At 46.0% G+C, this 16,551-nt stretch overlaps 1 protein-coding gene across 2 annotated transcripts in view; it reads right to left on the reverse strand.

The window, feature by feature from the left end:
- The window catches only part of DDX6 (DEAD-box helicase 6), a 44,490-nt gene that overhangs the window by 16,033 nt on the left and 11,906 nt on the right, over positions 1–16,551 (reverse strand). For both annotated transcript variants that reach the window (XM_034754617.1, XM_034754616.1), the window contains exons 8-11: positions 16,394–16,516; positions 15,810–15,938; positions 14,111–14,227; positions 12,313–12,376 (exon numbers count right to left, since the gene is read on the reverse strand). In XM_034754617.1, the coding sequence (XP_034610508.1) occupies positions 12,313–12,376; positions 14,111–14,227; positions 15,810–15,938; positions 16,394–16,516 (433 nt within the window). The remainder of the gene's footprint in view (positions 1–12,312; positions 12,377–14,110; positions 14,228–15,809; positions 15,939–16,393; positions 16,517–16,551) is intronic.

Consider the following 16,551-nt stretch of genomic DNA (forward strand, 5'->3'; position numbering starts at 1 on the left):
TCCAACTACAGAAGCAGTTTCTCCTCCCTTGGTGTTCACACCTCAACTGCTAGCAGAGCACCTCACCCTCCCTGATTGAACTAACCTCATTATCTCCATACTGATTTATACCTGCCTCTGGAAATTTCCATTACTTGCATCTGAAGAAGTGAGGTTCTTACCCACAAAAGCTTATGCTCCCAATACTTCTGTTAGTCTTAAAGGTGCCACAGGACCCTCTGTTGCTTTTTACCATAGAGCAATGTGTCACAGAATTAAGAACCCTCAGTAAAACCTGTAACTTTGGTGAGCTGACAGATTCTCTGGTCAGAGACAACATATTGTCTTTAATGCCACAGATTATTCTAAGAAATAGACTACTCCATGAAGGAGATTTAAATTTAGAAAAAGCTTTCCAGAGATGCAGGGCAGAAGAAACTGTGAAAGCACAAGTCAAAGAGCTGACTTCACCAGAAGGGACTATCCACGTACTAAGTACAAAAAAAGCCAGAAAAGGTCAAATCAAAAAGTGGAACCACTGACTATGAAAACCACTACTGCAGGTAGACTGGGTACAGACAGTTATGTGGAAGATGTGGATCGCAGCATGGCCCAAAAGAGTTTTGTGACTTGGGGAAACCGTTATAAATGTGCCAAAATAAATAAATAAATAAATAAATTTTGCAAAATGCTGTAGATCCCAAAGGCAGAAAAGTCAAATGCACGCAGTTGAAGACAAGCTGGATGAGGAGTTTTATGTAGACGTTCTGGGATCAAGCAAAACTGATGAGAGGGACTGGATATTACCAATGAAAGTGGATGAAATAATTATTCTACTCAAATTGGACACAGAAGCACAGGTTAATAAGAAACTGAAAATAAGACCAAAACTTAAAAGTAAGACAAAAATAAAAGTAACTGGTTATTCTGCAACAAATATACCAGTGAAGGAGCTATGCACTGCAAGCATCTAATATAAGAACGTTATGTACAGGCTACTGTTCGTTGTAGTACCAAAGGAGGTGTCATGAATTTTAGGCTTGGCAGCTTGTGAAAATCTGGTAAAACAGGCGTTCTTACTACAAGATCATACTAAACCTGACTATGAGGTATTCATTTGGGAATATCATGATCTGTTTCAAGAGTTGAGTTGCTTGCAGGGTGAACAAACAATCCAGATAAACAAGCATGTCCCTTCAGTTATCCATCCATGTAGAAAGGTGCCATTTGCACACCCTGATAAACTCAAGGCTGGGCTTGCAGGGTGGAAGCAACACAAGCAATGCACAAAATTTAGGAGCCAACGGAATAGGTGAGCTCCCTAGTCATTGTGGAGAAAAATAACAGCCAGCTATGCATATACTTAGATCCAAGAGACCTCAACAAGGCCATACAAAGAAAACATTTAAAATTGCCAACCAGAGAAGAGCTTATGGCTCAATTTGTGAATGCACAATAGTTCAGTAAATTGGATGCCTCCTCAGCATTTTAGCAGCAAAAATTAATTGAAGGCAGCTCAAAACTATGCACATTTAATACCCATTTGGAAGATACTGATTCTTACATCCACCCTTCAGCATAGCTTCATCAACAGAAGCGTACCACAAAAATCATACACATGATCTATGAACATTTTAATGGTGTTGACAACTCAATGGATGACATTGTCATCTGGGGCTCAACTAAAGAGGAGCATGATTGTAGACTTCAGAAAGTCTTGAATGCAACTAGAGCTGCAAACTTTAAACTAAATAGAGAAAAATTTATTTTAGAGGTTACAGAACTGACTTGCGCTGGAGATATTATTTCCAACAAAGATGTCAAACCTGATAAGAGGAAGGTTTCAGCCACTGAAATTGCCACATCTCACCGAAAGACATCCCCGGGTTCCTGAGAGTGGTTAATTAACTTAGAAAATTCATACCTAATCTATTTACAAAAGCAGTGGCATTCAGGAAACTCCTAGAAAGTAAAAATTAATGGTACTGGTTTGCAGAACAGGAAGAATCATGGGAAAGTTTAATACCAAAACTGATACAAAAGCCAGTGTTGAAGTAGTACGCGCCAAACAGGCATATTAAAATTTTCAGCATATGCTTCACAATCTGGGTTAGGCACAATGATTTTACAGAAACACGATTGCGGACAACCAGTAGAATATACATCCAAACCACTGACTGATGCAGAAACCAGATATGCACCGACTGAGAATGATCTTTTAGGAATATTGTTTGCCTGATGTTGAAACGGACCATGTATCTGATAGCATTATTTGGCAAACTGCCAAGCGCCTGTACCTTAAAGGATTCAAAGAATGATGACAAAGGTGCAAAAGTATGATTTGGTTGTGACCTACACACCTGGTAAATTAATGTTTATTGTGGATGTACTTTCCAGAGTGGTGACTCCTGTTACGAAACCAGAGAAGGCCTCAGAGATAGAGATGCAAGCCTTTGTAGATCTGATTGTAAAGTCAATTCACATAGCTAACAAAAAATTACAGCAATTAAGAGGGGAAACAAGAGAAAGAGGAATTATTGGGGATCCTGAAAGAAGTGATAATTAAAGCTGGCCTGAAGAAATAAGCAGTTGCTGTCCAAGTATAAGAGACTATTAGACTGCAGACATGAATTTGCTGTGACAGATGGGGTGATTTTCAAGGGCAGCAAGGTTGTAATACCAGTGAGCCTCCAGAAAGAAGTGCTACCAAATATCCAAAGTCGTTTAGGGATTAGAAGTGCAAACAACGAGCACAAGAGGTGATGTATTGGCTGTGGATCAATCACAACATTGCTAATATGGTAGGAAACTGCTTTTCATGCTTGAAATACAAGCCACGCCAGCGGGCAGAGTCACTGAGACCTTACCCACTTCCACAAAGGCTTTATGAGAAGGTAGGCACTGACTTTATTCAATAATCCTATGATTGCCAGTTAAATAGTCACAGATTATTATTCCCTGTATTCAGAAATTTGCACACTGCACAGTACTAGTAGTAAGTCAGTGATAGCCAGCATGAAGGAGTATTTTCCAGACATGGAAATCCACATGAAGTCTTTAGCAATAATGGGCCACAATTCTCCAGCGCAGATTTTAGCCAATTTGGCATAAATTGGAGTTTTCAATCACAAAAAGTCCAAATTACCCCTAATTGAATGGATCTGTGGAAAGGTCTATATGAACAGTAAAGAACCTTATGAAAAAGACTTTTGACAATGGGGGTGATTTGCATAAAGTTTTATTGGTTTACTGAAGTACACCTCTAGAGAAAAGATGGTTACTCACCGTTGTAACTGTTGTTCTTCGAGATGTGTTGCTCATATCCATTCCATTAGGGGTGCGCGCGCCGCGTGCACGATCGTCGGAAGATTTTCTACCCTAGCAACACCGGCGGGTCGGCTGTGGAGCCCCCTAGAGTGGCGCCTTCATGGCGCTGAATATATACCCCAGCCGACCCGGCGCCCCCTCAGTTCCTTCTTGCCGGCTACTCCGACAGTGGGGACGGGGGGCGGGTTTGGAATGGATATGAGCAACACATCTCGAAGAACAACAGTTACAACGGTGAGTAACCGTCTTTTCTTCTTCGAGTGCTTGCTCATATCCATTCCATTAGGTGACTCCCAAGCCCAACTTAGGTGGTGGGGTCGGAGTGAGACATTGCTGTGTGCAAAACCGCTGACCCGAATGCAGCATCGTCCCTGGACTGCTGCACTAGTGCATAGTGAGCTGTAAACGTGTGGACTGATGACCAAACCGCCGCTCTACAGATGTCCTGTATCGGAACATGTGCCAGGAAAGCAGTCGAGGAAGCTTGGGCCCTCGTGGAGTGAGCGGTGAGGTGCGGTGCTGAGACACCTGCCAGGTCATAGCAAGTCCGGATGCAAGACGTAATCCAGGAGGATAGGCGTTGTGAGGAGACCGGTGAGCCTTTCATTCGGTCGGCCACTGCAACGAAGAGTTGCGTCGTCTTTCTAAAGTGCTTTGTGCGGTCAATATAGAAGGCCAGGGCCCTTCGTACGTCCAGGGAATGCAAACGTTGATCCTGGCGAGTGGCATGTGGTTTGGGGTAAAAGACCGGGAGAAAGATGTCCTGGTTAATATGAAATGTAGAAACCACCTTAGGGAGAAAGGCAGGATGTGGGCGAAGCTGCACTTTATCCTTATGGAAGACTGTGTAAGGGGGCTCAGATGTAAGCGCCCTGAGCTCAGAAACGCGCCTTGCTGAGGTGATGGCTACGAGGAAGGCTGTCTTCCAGGATAGGTACAAAAGTGAGCAGGTGGCTAGTGGTTCGAATGGAGGACCTGTGAGTTTGGAGAGAACCAGATTGAGATCCCACGTCGGGACGGGATGACGCTGTTGCGGGTACGTCCGGTCTAAGCCCTTGAGGAATCTAACAACCATCGGGTTAGAGAATACCGAGGACGCGAGTTCCCCTGGGTGAAAAGCCGATATAGCGGCCAGGTGAACTCTAATTGAAGATATCGCCAACCCTTGTTGTTTTAGGGAGAGGAGATATTCCAATATGAGAGGAATGGGTGCCTGCAACGGGGACGTGGCTCGTTGTTCGCACCAACAGGAGAACCGTTTCCACTTGGCCAGGTACGTGGTCCGTGTTGAGGGTTTCCTACTGCTCAGCAGGATCTGTTGGACAGAGTGTGAGCATTGCCGCTCTGCCTGGGTGAACCATGGAGCAGCCACGCCGTGAGGTGGAGTGATTGCAGGTCGGGGTGACGCAGCCGACCGTGGTCCTGAGATATGAGATCCGGACATAATGGAAGCGTGATCGGTGTCTGAACCGAGAGCTCCAACAGTGTGGTGTACCAATGTTGTCTCGGCCACGCTGGAGCGATCAGAATTACCTGTGCCTGGTCTCTGCGTAATTTGAGCAGTACCTTGTGGACCAGAGGAAACGGAGGGAAGGCATAAAACAGGTGATCTTTCCAGGGAAGGAGAAACGCATCCGAGAGGGAGCCCGGAGCTCGACCTTGTAGGGAGCAGAACATGTGGCACTTCCTGTTGTCTCGGGATGCAAACAGGTCTATCTGGGGAAACCCCCACCTCTGGAAGATGGAATGTATGATGTCCGGACGGATAGACCACTCGTGCGTTTGGAAGGACCTGCTGAGTCGGTCCGCTAGAGTGTTCTGGACTCCAGGGAGGAACGATGCCGTGAGATGGATCGAGTGGGCGATGCAGAAGTCCCACAGGCGAATGGCCTCTTGGCATAGAATTGACGAACGTGCTCCTCCTTGCTTGTTGATGTAAAACATGGCCGTGGTGTTGTCGATGAGAACCAGCACACAGCGGCCACGTAGGAGATTGAGGAATGCCTGGCACGCCAGACGTACCGCCATCAGTTCCCGAACATTGATATGCAGGGCTAGCTGGGGTGTAGTCCACAGGCCCTGGGTATGGTGTTCGTTGAGATGGGCGCCCCAACCCAGAGATGACGCGTCTGTGACCAGGTGCAGAGAGGGTTGTGGGGCGTGAAATGGCATCCCCTCGCAGACCACATTGTGATCTAGCCACCAGGTGAGGGAGGTCAGGACCGAGTTCGGGACCGTGACTACCATGTTCAGGCTGTCCCGATGTGGACGGTATATTGATGACACCCAGGTTTGAAGTGGGCGAAGCCGAAGTCTGGCATGCCTGGTTACGTACGTGCAGGAAGCCATGTGACCCAGCAGGGTAAGGCACGACCTCACCGTGGTAGTTGGGAAGGCCTTGAGCCCTTGAATGAGGTTCGTGATGGTGCCAAAGCGGTTGTCTGGCAGGATGGCTTGTGCACGTCTGGAGTCTAGAACTGCGCCGATGAATTCTATTCTCTGGGTAGGTTCTAGAGTGGATTTGTCCTTGTTGAGTAGGATGCCCAACTCGTGGAATGTGTGCACTATTCTGTGGACGTGAGCTTGAACTTGCTCCTTGGTGCGACCGCGCACCAGCCAGTCGTCTAGGTACGGGAACACCTGTATCCCTTGCCGACGAAGGTACGCTGCCACGACAGCCATACATTTCGTGAACACTCTTGGGGCCGAGGATAGGCCGAAGGGAAGGACTGCAAATTGGTAGTGCACCGTGTTTACCACGAATCGCAGGAAGCGTCTGTGAGGCGGGTAAATTGCGATATGAAAGTAAGCGTCTTTCATGTCGAGGGCGGCGAACCAGTCTCCAGGATCGAGGGAAGGGATAATGGCCCCCAAAGAGACCATGCGGAACTTCAACTTTACTACGAATTTGTTGAGTCCGCGCAAGTCCAAGATGGGCCGCAGACCTCCTTTGGACTTGGGGATCAGGAAGTAACGGGAATAAAATCCCCTGCCCCTTAACTCTATCGGAACCTCCTCTATGGCCCCCATGGCCAGGAGCGTAGAAACCTCCTGTATAAGAAGTTGCTCGTGAGAAGGGTCCCTGAAGAGGGACGGGGAAGGGGGATGGGAGGGGGGATAGAAGAAAACTGGATAGTGTATCCCCTTTCCACCGTGCGGAGGACCCAACGGTCCGAAGTTATAATGGACCAAGCACGGTGGAAGTGGGAGAGACGATCCCGAAAGGAGGGGGCTGGATCCTGGGGGATGACTGGTGCGCCGTCCTCGACCGCACCTTCAAAAGTTTTGTCTGGGGCCTGAAGGTGGTCTAGGTGGCCCCTGGTTCTGGCCGGGTTGAGGGCCGGTCCACCTTCTCCTACCACCTCGCCCTCGCCTCCGGGCCGAGTCTTGTCTCTGACGAGGCGGGGGGGGGTAGAAGCGCTGAGGCTGGGGCCTAAATGGTCTGCGCTGAGGGCCCACAACATGCATCCCCAGGGAGCGCATGATTGTTCTCGAGTCCTTGAGGCTCTGCAGGCGAGAGTCCGTCTTGTCTGAGAACAAACCATGTCCCTCAAAGGGCAGATCTTGTAGGGTTTGCTGCAGCTCCGGAGGCAAACCCGAAACTTGAAGCCAGGAGATCCTCCGCATAGCGATACCCGAAGCCATGGTCCTCGCAGCCGAGTCTGCTATGTCCAAGGAGGCCTGCAAGGAGGTCCGAGCCACCTTCTTACCCTCCTCTACCATGGCTCCAAACTCTTCCCTGGACTCTTGGGGAATCAACTCCTTGAACTTCCCCATAGAGTTCCAGGAGTTAAAATTGTAACGGCTCAGGAGCGCCTGTTGATTTGCCGCTCTGAGTTGCAGCCCACCGGCTGAGTAAATCTTACGGCCAAACAAATCAAGGCGCTTGGCCTCTTTTGATTTAGGCGCTGCCGCCTGCTGTCCGTGGCGCTCCCGTGCGTTCACCGATGCCACCACCAGTGAACACGGTTGTGGGTGGGTGTACAAGTACCCGTAGTCCTTTGACGGGACAAAGTATTTTCTTTCCACCCCTCTCGCTGTGGGTGGAATAGAGGCAGGGGTTTGCCATATCGTATCCGCATTTGATTGTATCGTGCGGATCAGGGGTAACGCTACCCTCGATGGGGCATCCGCTCCAAGGATGTTCACGATCGGGTCGTGTACCTCCACTACCTCCTCCGCTTGCAGGTCCATATTACGGGCCATCCTGCGCAGAAGATCCTGGTGAGCCCGAAGATCTATCGGAGGAGGGCCTGTGCAGGATGTGCCCGCCACTGCCTCGTCTGGCGAAGAAGAGGAAGATGCCTCCGGTGGAACCGGATCCAAGGGCCGGTCCTGGTCTCCCTGTTCCCGGGCTGGAGCATCACCCGCGTCTGGGTCCAGGGCGTCAGGTGCGACGGACACGGAAGCCTCCGTGTCCCCTGGCGGAGGCCGAGAGATGGTGGACTCCGGGGCCCTTCTCACGGAGTGACCCGAGCGAGAGGTCGAGGGAATTGGAGCCCCTTGCTCCTGGTGGTACGCCCACGGGGTCCAAAACGACCAGTGAGATGGGCCATGGGAATGGTCCTCCGGCATCCCCTGCCAATGGCCCAAGTCCTGTTCCTCGGCTTGCCCCTGAGGAGGGTATGCCGATCTCGACAGGTCCTCTGATGAGCGAGACACCGATCTCGATGGCCATGGCGGTGCCGAGAGAGTCGGGACCAATCCCGTGGGCTGCGGTGCCGCACGGTGCCGGTCCGGAGATCTTCTATCTCCACGCGGTGCCGGCGACCGGTGCCGGGACCGTGACCGGTGCCGATGACCTCGTCGGTGCCGGGAGTCGGATCTGGACCTCGACGAGGACCTGGAGTATGCCCGGTGCCGGGAGCGGCCTCTCGACGTCGAACGTCGACCGTAGCGGTGCCGAGAACTGCGTCTCGACGTTGATCGGTGCCGACGATCATACCGGTGCCGAGACGTCGAGCGGTGCCGCGAAGATGATCTTGGCCGCGAGTACGACCGGTGCCGAGGTGATATTCGGCGCCGGGACTGCGAGCGGCGTGGGGACCTGCTTCGGGACCTGGATCGGTGCCGAGGTTCCAGCCCTTGCGATGGAGGGCGCAACAAGGCAGGTTTCCCCCTCGACTGGATCGGGCGGGTCAACGGTGCCGTCGGTGCCGTCGGTGCCGGTGGTTGGGGCGGTGCCGGCTCCGTGAGAGCTATCAAGTCTCTCGCCGCCTCGAAGGCCTCAGGAGTCGACGGGAGGCACTGAATCACCGCCGGTCTCGGTGGAGACGTTGTCCGCACCGGACTCAACGGCTTCGGCGCCGGAGTCGACGGTGCTGGAGGCACCTGTTTCCGGTGCTCCACCGGCGGACGCGGCTCTACCCCCGGCACTGGGGGAGCCGGCGTCTTCGGCACGGTGGTCCCCGTTTTATGGGCTTTTTTATGCCCTGGGGATAACGAACGGCGCCGAGGCACTTGCTGTACCTGCGGTGCCGACGAGGTCCGGTGCCGGGGAGGCTTGTCCGACGCCGCTCGCGTGGTCGTCGCTACCGGCGCCGCCGGGGCACTGCGCACCGAGGCGCTAGGTGCCGGGGCCTGAGTAGTGGATGGACTCAGTGCCGCCTCCATTAAGAGTTGCCGGAGCCGAAAGTCCCGCTCCTTCTTGGTCCTAGGTCTGAAGGCCTTACAGATCTTACACTTGTCTGTTTGATGGGACTCTCCCAGGCACTTCAGACAGGAGTCGTGCGGGTCACTCGTGGGCATAGGCTTTGCGCAGGAGGCGCACTGCTTGAAGCCGGAAGCGTTGGGCATGAGCCCGGTCCCGGTGCCGGGGGAGAAAAAGGGGGAGAGACCCCCTTAATCCCCTGAACTAATATAACAACTTTACAACTATTAACTATTTAACTATTAACTATTTAACTATAAACACTAAAACTATCTAACTGCTATAACAAATGAAGCTAGGGAGAGTGGAGATCAGCTATGCCGCGCTCCACAGTTCCAACGACCGTCAGGGGCGGTAAGAAGGAACTGAGGGGGCGCCGGGTCGGCTGGGGTATATATTCAGCGCCATGAAGGCGCCACTCTAGGGGGCTCCACAGCCGACCCGCCGGTGTTGCTAGGGTAGAAAATCTTCCGACGATCGTGCACGCGGCGCGCACACACCTAATGGAATGGATATGAGCAAGCACTCGAAGAAGAACTGCTTGTTTTCTATTTAATTTTTGTTAAAAAAAAACAAAACAAACAAAAAAAAACAAACACACTTCCCCTCACCCACTTTGGGCATGGATAACATTGTGAAGAAGGATCAAGACACGAGCTTTCCAGACTTGGTATTGAGGATCCTTCATATGAACAACTCCTCTAGCATTTTGCTTACTTCTTAACATCCATTTCACAACACCCTTTCCCCCTGAAGGAAAGTACACCATTTTCAATTGAATCTCTAAAGGCCTATACAACTTGTTTTCCATCTAATTTAACTATCCTGCCTTACTTCTGATGCATTTTGGAGAAGTTAAAAAGTTACTATTCTTAGAATACAAGCTTCCAATCATGTACTGAATTGATGAAGTCAGCAACACCACTTGTCAGCAACTACTGCAGTGGGGGAATCCTGACAACAGGCTGAATGAAGGCAGGACTGCACAGTGTCACACAGTTCTTTAAGTGTTTGTTTAAAGCAGAACACTTAAAAAAATTCTTCAAAATAAGAATCAGCAATTTACCTTAATTTTATCTAAAAAACCCACGAATGTAACAGAACAAAGTTAGTGCAGACAGAGTACCTACATACTTTTTCAACTAATACATACTTTACATGTATAAATATTAAAAATACTAAGGTTGTGGCAAAAGCTAAATTACAAGAAGGATTCATAGGCAAGTTTGATCCCCAATAGTTGACACAATAGTGTGTAAACGTAAGCTATACTGCTCTATGTAGAAATTACTTTTTTAGTATCAAGTTCGTCATGACTCATGCACTCGGTGGTAGTTATCCTTTCCAAAACTAAACACCAATTTATGATGAAGTAAGGTAATGACTGCTATCTACAACATATGGGGATGCTCTGCAGGATACTAGGAGCTTGGCCAGACTATATAACTGAAAGTAAGAGGCCCTAAAGGAAATACTACAGTTATTAAAAAGTTTAAACAATTTTTTTTTGGTTATGCTTCAGCTGCTCCTAAAATTATCCTATGTAAAGAATTATCCTATGTACATAACTGCCTTAAAGGCAGTCCATGTGTCAAATGCAAAACTAATCAAAGGGTAGTCTTATAAATTACTCTTACACAACCGTTTAGGTGGGACATGAGTAAAACTCAGCATAAACAGGAAGGATGCTACATGGTTCACGATAATATGCAAATAATGAATGCCTCAAACATTCCAAGTCAGTTTTGGAGGAGGAGGACAGAAGAATTTAACATTTACCTTTGTCCTTATTTAGCCCAGTTTGCATATATATGCCTGAAATCTCCTGTTAGGAGTTCTCTCTCAATCTTACTGGATAAATTCATGGTGGTTAAGTCCATTAATGGCTATTAGCCAAGACGGATAAGGAATGGTGTCCCTAGCCTCTGTCTGTCAGAGGACAGAGATGGATGGCAGGAGAGAGATCACTTGATCATTGCCTGTTAGGTTCACTCCCTCTGGGGCACCTGGCATTGGCCACTGTCGGTAGACAGGATACTGGGCTAGATGGACCTTTGGTCTGACCCGGTATGGCCTTTCTTATGTTCTTACTGTAACATTTAAATAGTAATGTTACATAAAGATACAAATTGATTGTTTAATAATTTGTTAAAGTAAGCACCTAGGGGAATAAAACAGTGTTATAAGAAATAGCCAGCATGGATTTGTCAACAAATCATGTCAAACATATCTAATTCTTTGTCTGGGTTACTGGCCTTGATTTTAATAAAGCTTTTGATACAGTTCTACATGATTCTCATAACCAATTAAGGAAACCTGGTCTAGACAATTACTGTGAGGGTGTGCATAACTGGTTGAAAGATCGTACTCAAAGAGTAGTTCAATGGTTCACTGTCAAACTTGGACAATCTAGTGGGGTCCCAAAGAGGGTCAGTCCTAGGCCTGGTACTATTCAGTAGTTTCATTAAAAACTTGGGTAATGGCGAGGAGAGTAAACATATAAAATTTGCAGATGATGTCAAGCTTGGAGGGGTTGCAAGCACTTTGGAGAACATGATTAGAATGCAACATGATCTTGACAAATGGGAGAATTGGTCTGAAATCAAAAAGATTAAATTCAATAAAGATAAATGTGAAGTAGTACATTTAGGAAGGAAACATCAAATGCACAACTACAAAATACAGAATAAATGGTTATGTTTATTTTTTAGAACATTCTTTAGAAGAGATGTGGACAAACTGAAGAGAGCCCAGAGGACAGCAACAAAAGTGATGAAAGGTTTAGAGGAAAAAAAACCTGACCTTTAAGGAAAGGTTAACACAACTAAACATGTTTAGCCTTGATAAAAAGTCCTCACTCAAACTTCACAACTGTCTTGAACTACGTTAAGGGCTGTTATAAAAAAGACAGTGATCAACTGTTCTCCACGTCCACTGAAGGCAGGACAAATAGTAATAGGCTTAATCTGCAGCAGATTTAGGTTCGATATCAGGAAAAATGTTCTAACTACAAGGGAAGTTAAGCTCTAGGAATAGATTCCGGCATTCCCTTCACTGAAGAAGAGAGAACAGGCTGGAGAAACACCTGTCGGAGATGGTCTAGGTTTACTTGGTCCTGGCTTAGCACTAGGGGGCTGGACTACATGACCCCTCAAGGTCCCTTCCGGCCTGACATTTCTAATAGTCTTGAAAGATTCTGATCACCGAAAGCAAAGTATTAGTTTTCTTCATTATGATAAAAAGCAGGTGAATTGATTGTGTATATAGTCTGGTTCCAGTTGCAACCTCTAGAAGTCAAACGGTCTGTTTTTACTACTAAAACTGAAAAATTAAACAAAAAGAAAGGAAACACTTACCAGTGCAAACAAGATTCCGGCATAAGCCATTTCTGAAATCGTGGAACACACGATTACGGTGTTCCTGGTAAAGCAGAAAAAAATATTAGCAGCTTTTACAAATTTAAACATGGATCCTATTACTCCGCTCCCCCATGAGCTGGAATAAACACTGGAACATGCAAAAATGAACACACTCTTCAATACTACTACTACTGAGCACTTCTTGTGCTTTCATCCATTTTATAAAGTGCTTCACAAAAGAGGCTTTTGGCACAACTTTTGGGTATAGATATTTAACTAAACTGGTCACAAACTAATGCAGATTAATTGATGCAATCCCCCTGGAGGGCAGGGCCGGCTCCAGGGTTTTGGCCACCCCAAGCAGCCCCCCCCCCCCCCCCCCCAAAAAAACCGCCATCGCGATCTGCGGCGGCAATTTGGCGGGAGGTCCTTCACTCCAAGCCGGAGTGAGGGACTATCTATCGAATTGCCGCCGAATAGCTGGACATGCCGCCCCACTCTGGAGTGGCCGCCCCAAGCACCTGCTTGACAAGTTGGTGCCTGCAGCCGGCCCTGCTGGATGGACAATCTGTTTAAGAGTGCCTCTTAAAGTCAACGAATTTAAAGCACTAACTGAAGAGTGTCTATCCAAACGGCTTGTATGAATTTAATTACATCAGCTTCTGTACTGAAAAGCTACACAAAATTGTATTTAGAGAAGGCCTGAAGCAGACAGATTAAGTGATTTGCCTGAAGTCACAATAAATCAATTGGGATTAGAAATCAGGTCTTGGGTTACAGACATCCTAAAGAAAATCTAAAATTTGCAAAGTTACTTATTTTCATTCCAGATATTTTGACTATCAAGTCTTTTTCAAGACAATGGGTTATTTGTTGAGTAAAAATATTCAATTTACTTTATTGCTTAGAGATTCATAATTTAGGTTATAAATCAATGTATGAAAAAAAATCAGTCTCTTTCTGCTAACTCAAGTCTTCACTCACTACTCTTATTTTTACATATCAATAACCATGGCACCACCTTGGCAGCACTGAAAAAAAATTTAAGTAGTACCAATCTTAGGCAACCAGTTTAAATAAACGATAGGCCTGAGATGCATAAACAAATATGCACTGCATTGTGCTGTGAAGATCAGTTAGTTGGAAATCTGATTTGTGCCACTAAGAACCAACTTTTTATTCAGATTTCAATGAACAGTCAATATTGAGAGCAGCCAGAAAACACCATATAAAAGTTTGTTTACAGCCCAGGGAATATTTGGATTATTTGTCTTACCAGTGAGTAGCAGCTAAAAAATTCTAACATACATTTGTTTTTTATAAATTGGAATTCAAGATTTCAAAATGAAATTTAGTTACAAATGGCATCTGAGCCTACCACCAATTTTTGCTAGTTTGGTGAGACGTGACATTTAATATAAGTAACACGATCAATATTGAAGTCTGGAGCTAAACCACGATGAGAACTGACCTAAAATTGTGAAACATATCAATGGAATCACATAAGACAACTTAAATGTAAAACATGAAACGTGTATCAAAACTGGTTTTAATTAAGGTGTTTTTGATCATGTGACTGAGCTGCTGTGCCAAGAAATATGATCAAGATTTCTTTAACTAAACTAGCTCCCATCTTGAGACAATGACGTCAACGTTAAAAAAAAAAGTACAACACTTTTGAGTTACAGTTCTTGAAGGACTAGCAAATCCGGACTAAATATTACAATTCTAATTCACACCTGTATTAAGTTTTTATCAGTTGCTTTCAAACTAACTGGTATAGCTTCACACTCACCTGCCTCATTTTAGCATGGATATAGAAACAGGAATAGCCCAGCTGGGAAATTTTCTTGGCTAGCAGTTCAACCCGTTGTGAGGAGTTGCAGAAAATGATTGACTGGTTAATCTGGAGCTGAAGAGAAAGGAGGGGGTGGGGGAGAGTGTTAAACAGCAGCAGCATTTTACTTACAAAGCTTTGAAATCTGAGGGGAATGCATCCTTTTCAGGAATGCAAAACATGAATCTGGGATTCCAGCTAGAAGAAGTCACTCACTCTTCTGTCTGCAAAAAGAAGATAATGACAGTTCTCCCATCAGGAGGTCTGCAGTTTAATAGTACAGCAAGAGAATATGCATTTTCAGAAAAGATCCTGGGCTTCAAATTTCAAAGCTACAGCATGAATGTAAATAGTCCAAGATATCACTGTTCATTTAAAGAAAGCCAGTTTTTAAACAACAAAAACACTAGGTTAAGGAAAATCTCTTTTCTTGCCAGAATGCATGTGACGTTGTGCAGTCTATATGGTTTTACATTATATTCACTTATATTTTTGTAACTGGGATATGCTTCATGCAAAAGGTCTCTTGTAAGGTATCATTACAAAGCTCATAATCTACTGAGTGTGATCATCCTATTTGTAGAAATGTACCACTCTTGTATCTAAAACTAGAAATATAAAACATAACTCTAAGGGCCTATTGTAATTATGTAAAGTGTGGGCCATTAAGGATGGTTTGGAATCTTGACTCCCATTGTCTGCAGATGGCTGTATTTACCTGTGAGTCTTCCTGTATATGTATGTGCTGGCAAGTGAGTAATAAAGTCTTGCAGTGACATGTGATCATGTCAACCGAACTGGAATCCATCTTTAACCTGGTGCTTTTCCAGTGGGGGGAGGGGGAGTGGAAACCCAGAGGGACAAAGGGTTCCCGCCTTATGCAAAAGATATATAAAGGGGTGGAAGAGAACAAGGAAGAAGAGGAGCCATCATGAAGAATCCCTTAGTATCACCTGAGCTGCAACAAGAGCTGTACCAGGGGAAAGAATTGTACCCAGGCCTGGAAGGTGTCTAGTCTGAGAAAAAAAAACTTACTGAAGCATTTATGATTAGACATAGATATGCACATTTTATTTTATTTTGCTTGGTGACTTACTTTGTTCTGTCTGTTACTACTTGGAACCACTTAAATCCTACTGTCTGCATTTAATAAAAATCACTGTTTATTTAGTAATTTACTCATAATATGTATTAATACATGGGGGAGCAAACAACTGTGCATATCTCTCTATCAGTGTTATAGAGGACGAACAATTTATGAGTTTACTCTGCACAAGATTTATACAGGGTAAAACGGATTTATTTGGGTTTAGACCCCATTGGGAGTTGGGCATCTGAGTGCTAAAGACAAGCACACTACTGTGAGCTGTTTTCAGGTAAACTTGCAGCTTTGGGACAAGTGATTCAGACCCTGGGTCTGTGTCTGGAGCCAGACGGGAGTGTCTGGCTCAGCAAGACAGGGTGCTGGAGTCCTGAGCTGGCAGGGAAAACAGAAGCAGGGGTAGTCTTTGCTCATCGGGTGGCAGCTCCCAAGGGGGTTTCTGTGATCCAACCCATCACAATGCATATCTCTGCCATTAAGTTATGTTCTGAAGGATAAATTAAGTGGTTCAGACTGGTGTTCTAGTTGCATCATGCTGACCAGTAGCATACTTACCCTGGAGAATAGCGTATTGAGGCAGTGTACTTTCTGCCGCTCAGTTACATAGGCATAGTACTGGGTAACTCCCTTCAAGGTCAATTCCTCCATCAGGTTAATCTCATAGGGTTTCTGCAAATGGGAATTCTGAAATAAAGAGGCATTTCAAATTAAATTAAGGTAGAAAAGACATGCCTGTCTACTCACAAAAATTAAAGTATTTTCTTACCTAACCTACTATCCTACCATTTGAGATGCATCAAATACACAAAGATGCATCACTTGTCAACATAGCTATGCTAGCACAACCACAATAGATAAAGCCAAACAGGAGTGTGCATCCCCAGACTGCAGTTGCAGAGAATTATTTTCTCTTATTAATATTGGCTATGTACAATGCAAGTTTATTTAATATTCCCATTTAATGTTTTTAGGATACAAAACTAAATCCAGAATGCAACTTAGAATACCCATGCATGAATCACATCAAGGGGAGAAAAAAAAATTGTTTACATGATGGCACATTTACCTATGTGCATGAGGGAAAAGTCTCCACACATCCATGCACTCCATACCCAAATGGGCATCAAGAGCCCACTTACCATGAACTTCTGTACACTAAGAGGGAAAGTGGCTGAGTAGAGCAAAATCTGCCTGTTTTTAGGTAGCGTAAGAATAATGTCCTCCATTATTTGAACAAAATCCTGAGACAGCAATTTATCTGCCTGCAATGAGAAGGAAAAAATATATATCACACACA

This window comes from Trachemys scripta, chromosome 21, assembly GCF_013100865.1.
Source record: "Trachemys scripta elegans isolate TJP31775 chromosome 21, CAS_Tse_1.0, whole genome shotgun sequence".
NCBI classification, from domain to species: domain Eukaryota; kingdom Metazoa; phylum Chordata; order Testudines; family Emydidae; genus Trachemys; species Trachemys scripta.